We start from the raw sequence: 4,099 nt of genomic DNA on the forward strand, positions 1-4,099 counted from the left end.
CGCCTCGGCCTCCCAAAGTGCTGGGATTACAGGCGTGAGCCACCGGGCCTGGCCATTCTTTCTTTCTTTTTCTTTTTTTGAGACGGAGTCCCACTCTGTTGCCCAGGCTGGAGTGCAGTGGCATGATCTCAGCTCACTGCAAGCTCCGCCTCCCAGGTTCACACCTTTCTCCTGCCTCAGTCTCCAGAGTAGTGGGGCTACAGGCGCCTGCCACCGAGGCCAGCTAATTTTTTGTATTTTTGGTAGAGATGGGGTTTCACTGTGTTAGCCAGGATGGTCTCGATCTCCTGACCTTGTGATCTGCCCGCCTCCCAACATAGTAAGATCCAAACTGCTGGGATTACAGGTGTGAGCCAGCACGCCCGGCCAAGAAACATTTTTCTAAGAATATATAGCACTTCTAGATGGGTGTGGTGGCGCGAACCTGTAATCCCAGCTACTCAGGAGGCTGAGGTAGGAGAATCGCTTGAACCCAGGAGGCGGAGGCTACAGTGAGCTAAGATCGTGCCACTGCACTCCAGCCTGGGCAAAAGAGCAAGACTCCGTCTCTAATAATATTAATAATAAAATTAAGGCCAGGAGCGGTGGCTCATGCCTGTTTTCCCAGCACTTTGAGAGGCTAAGGCAGGTGGATCACGAGGTCAAGAGATTGAGACCATCCTGGCCAATGTCGTGAAACTCTGTCTCTACTAAAAAAGTACAAAAAGTAGCTGGGCATGGTGGCATGTGCCTGTAGTCCCAGCTATTCGGGAGGCTGAAGCAGAAGAATCGCTTGAACCCGTGAGGCAGAGGTTGCAGTGAGCCGGAGATCGTGCCACTGCACTCCAGCCTGGCAACAGAGTGAGACTATGTCTCAAAAAAAAAAAATTAATTTTAAAAAATAAGGCTGGGCGCGGTGGCTCACGCCTGTAATCCCAGAACTTTGGGAGGCCAAGGCGGGCGGATCACCCGAGGTCGGGAGTTTGAGACCAGCCTGGCCAACATGGAGAAACCCTGTCTCTACTAAAAATACAAAATTAGCCAGGTGTGGTGGTGCATGCCTGTAATCTCACCTAGTCGGGAGGCTGAGGCAGGAGAATCGCTTGAACTCGGAAGGCGGAGGTGAGCAGAGATTGCGCCATTGCACTCAAGCCTGGGCAAGAAGAGCAAAACTCCGTCTCCAAAACAAAACAAAAAAAATCAAGAAAAAGACACTAGTACCCAAACACCAGCGTAAGAGCAACTCAAAACTCTAATCAGTCCAACTTTCTAAAGGTCTCTGTTCCTCCTGCAATAGCAGGTAGTAACCAACTCGGATGACGTCAGTGTTGTAGAGACCATTTGTAATAGTGAGACATCCCCAAACAAAGGATGTAGATCATAAGGCAGAAAGTACAATGTTTTAGGATCCTACTATTCTTTCAGAATCATACATGACAACTAAATCAGGATTATATATTTAAGACTGAACAAAAATGTGTCCATGTACTGTAGATAACGATTTTTTAAAAATTACTCCTTTTCTTTCTTCTCTCTTTAAATCCCGAAGTTTCCGTATATCTTTGCAGATCATTCCTTACCAGACTAAATTTATAACGAGTTTATGGGGCCAGGAGAACATTATTGGACAAAATTAAGTTTATGAGAATTAGGTGAGATTATAGAAAAAGGGAAGGTAGAGAGACAATAAAATGACAATGCTACTACAGTCCCTAGAGCACAATACTGGAGGGAAATTGATGGCAAAAGGTGAATTAAACATTCATTCCACAGGATCAAAACTCATTTGTCTCACATTTCAAATGTACATATGAAAAAACTAAGTGTGAGGATTCATTTGACCTGATTACTGAAATTCTTTGCAAAACACTAATATGAACTCAACCCCAAATAAAACCCCAGATTACACATTATCATTCTGACGACTGAAGTCTAACCGGCAGAAAGTTGGCCTCACAACACAAAATGAAAAACCAAGGCTCAATCTGTTCCTGTCCGCTGAAAAAATTATCTCATTGGGAAGAAAACAGAAAGGGAGCAACCAGTTTCCTGTGCTACTCAAGTTCCCTATCCCAGTAATCACCAATTTATTTTTTTGAATTTTACCCAATCTTTTTGACCTTGTAAACCTGAAAGAAATGAGTTGTAAAGGAATGTCATTTCCCATGCTTTCCTCCTAAGGCTCAATTGCTGAGTGAAGCGTGCTTTTTGTTCCCAAGTTCTCTAACCCCTGTGAGATATTGCTATTTCACGTGTCTTCTTAGCCCCACAAAATGGCTCCCTTTGTGCCACTTGGCCAGGACCCCGAGGCTAGCCACACATGAATGCAGGTCATAATCGATGTAAAATACATGCTCAAAAAAGTGAAATTTAAGCTTCCTCCAAGCCTTGAGGAGGATCCCAGACATAACTGTAACCCACCTTAAAGAACAGTGTGCAATTAGCTGAGACAATGTGGACACCTTCTACAGAATCCAAACCCTTCCACCAAGTTAAGCAAGGACTTGAAAAGGGTTCCTGTCCAAACACTGTACCCAGTGCCTCAAGCCCAAAAAGCAGTGGGATGAAGGGCAAGAAAAATCCCTCGCTTCCCAGGTAGAGCTACCACGTTAGAGACAATGGATGTCTCCGGCCCCGCCCAAGAACAAGAAACCTCCTCCTGCAAGGGAACCAGGGCCAGGGATGAACTCATTGGGCAAACGTCAAAGGAGGAAGCGAAGGTAGGATGCAAAGACCATGGTCCGAAGGTTTAAGCGCAGAAAACCCACTCGGGTTGGCTCATTCCCCCTCCCTCTTAGAAATGAGCGCAGGGAGGGGGAGAAGGGGTCTTTCCTTTGTTAGGAAAGGGGAGACACTTGGAAGAGGGGAGGCACTTCGAGGAAGGGAAGAACGGTTGGGTCCTGAATGCGGGGTGAAGGGTCGTGATGACCAGCCCCGCCCGACCACAAATGCACCTGCCAGGTAGGTCCGAATAAGGAGTGGGGCACGGCGAGGGTAAGGAGCCCCCCGGACCTAATCGATCCGGTCTCCGGATCCGATGGCTGCGCGCGAGAGCAAGACCAACCGCACGCCACGGGCCAAAGGCAGGAGCGCGTGGCCCAGCAATGGGACAATAGGGCCTGACCATGCATGGGGCCCTAAAGGCTCCCCGGGCACCTGGGGGGCCAAGCCCACCACCCTGGGGATGGACCAGCCCGGATGCCCACAGAAGAAAGGGAAGCCCTTCCCACAGGTTCCGATTAACGAAAACCGGCCGTGCTCCGAGGGGCGACCAGCTCCGGCCTCCCCAGCCCCTGGCTCCGTGGGAGGAATGAATGGAAAGCAGCAGGGACCCGGGTGGGGCCGGCGCGCAGGGCTCGCCAGGCGGCACAAAGGCGGCGCCGACGGCAGAACCCCGCCACCCGCCCCGGAGCGAGCACAGAGCACCGGGCTTGTTACCCGCAACGACCGGCGCGAGGCCCCGCCGGCAGCGGCCCTCCCGGCCCCTCAGCCCCGTGCGGCTCGGGCGCGACCCGGTTGCCTCACCGGGAGCTATTCCTGCTGTTAGGGTCGACTCCCTTGAAGGTGGTCGTCGTGGTCATGGCGCCGAGGAGCGAGGTAGGCTGGCGCGGGAGCAGAACGCTCAAAGGGTCGGACCCGAGGTGCGCAGGGTAACTCCACACCCAAGAGCCGGCCACCGCCGCAGGAGCCGCCGCCACCGCCTGTCCGGGCGAGCGACTCTTTTATAGACTTCTCAAAGCCCTCCCCCTAATCCTCCGGCATTGGCCGATTCAAATGAACCCTTTCGTTCCTATTGGCTCTCTGGAGTGCCAAGCACCATGCGGCATTACGACGGGCTGTGGCGGCCACGGCTCAGTCTAAGCCCGCCCCCTTCCTGGACTGGGAAGGCCTTGGGACGCTCTCCCCTCCCCCACCCCAAAATCTTGGCGATGATTGGACAGAAGGCGAATCTACCTCGCTCTGGGTACAAGTCGTGCTGGCTGTCACTTTAAAACGTTACCTGACAGAGGGTGAAGCTCTTTCTTGGGGAGTTACAACCTCGGCAAGCAGAAGGGAGATTTGTCACTGTTACTATTCTCTCATTTGCTTTACTGATGGTGGAATAGTAAGGGCATCCTCC

The 4,099-nt window shown here is 51.5% G+C and overlaps 1 protein-coding gene across 12 annotated transcripts in view; it reads right to left on the minus strand.

Moving 5' to 3' along the window:
• HN1 (hematological and neurological expressed 1) overlaps positions 1–3,846 on the minus strand; it is a 39,388-nt gene extending 35,542 nt beyond the window's left edge. For 4 of the 12 annotated variants that reach the window (XM_011976703.1, XM_011976914.1, XM_011977053.1 and 1 more), the window contains exon 1: positions 3,505–3,846. In XM_011976703.1, the coding sequence (XP_011832093.1) occupies positions 3,505–3,560 (56 nt within the window). In that variant the 5' untranslated portion in view covers positions 3,561–3,846. Of the gene's footprint in view, positions 1–2,085; positions 3,406–3,504 lie in introns of those variants that run through there. The other 8 variants (XM_011976976.1, XM_011976854.1, XM_011976635.1 and 5 more) reach the window with 5 other exon arrangements.
• Between the last annotated feature and the right edge of the window lie 253 nt (positions 3,847–4,099).

The sequence above is a fragment of the Mandrillus leucophaeus genome, unplaced genomic scaffold (assembly GCF_000951045.1).
Source record: "Mandrillus leucophaeus isolate KB7577 unplaced genomic scaffold, Mleu.le_1.0 Scaffold1, whole genome shotgun sequence".
In the NCBI taxonomy this organism is placed as follows: domain Eukaryota; kingdom Metazoa; phylum Chordata; class Mammalia; order Primates; family Cercopithecidae; genus Mandrillus; species Mandrillus leucophaeus.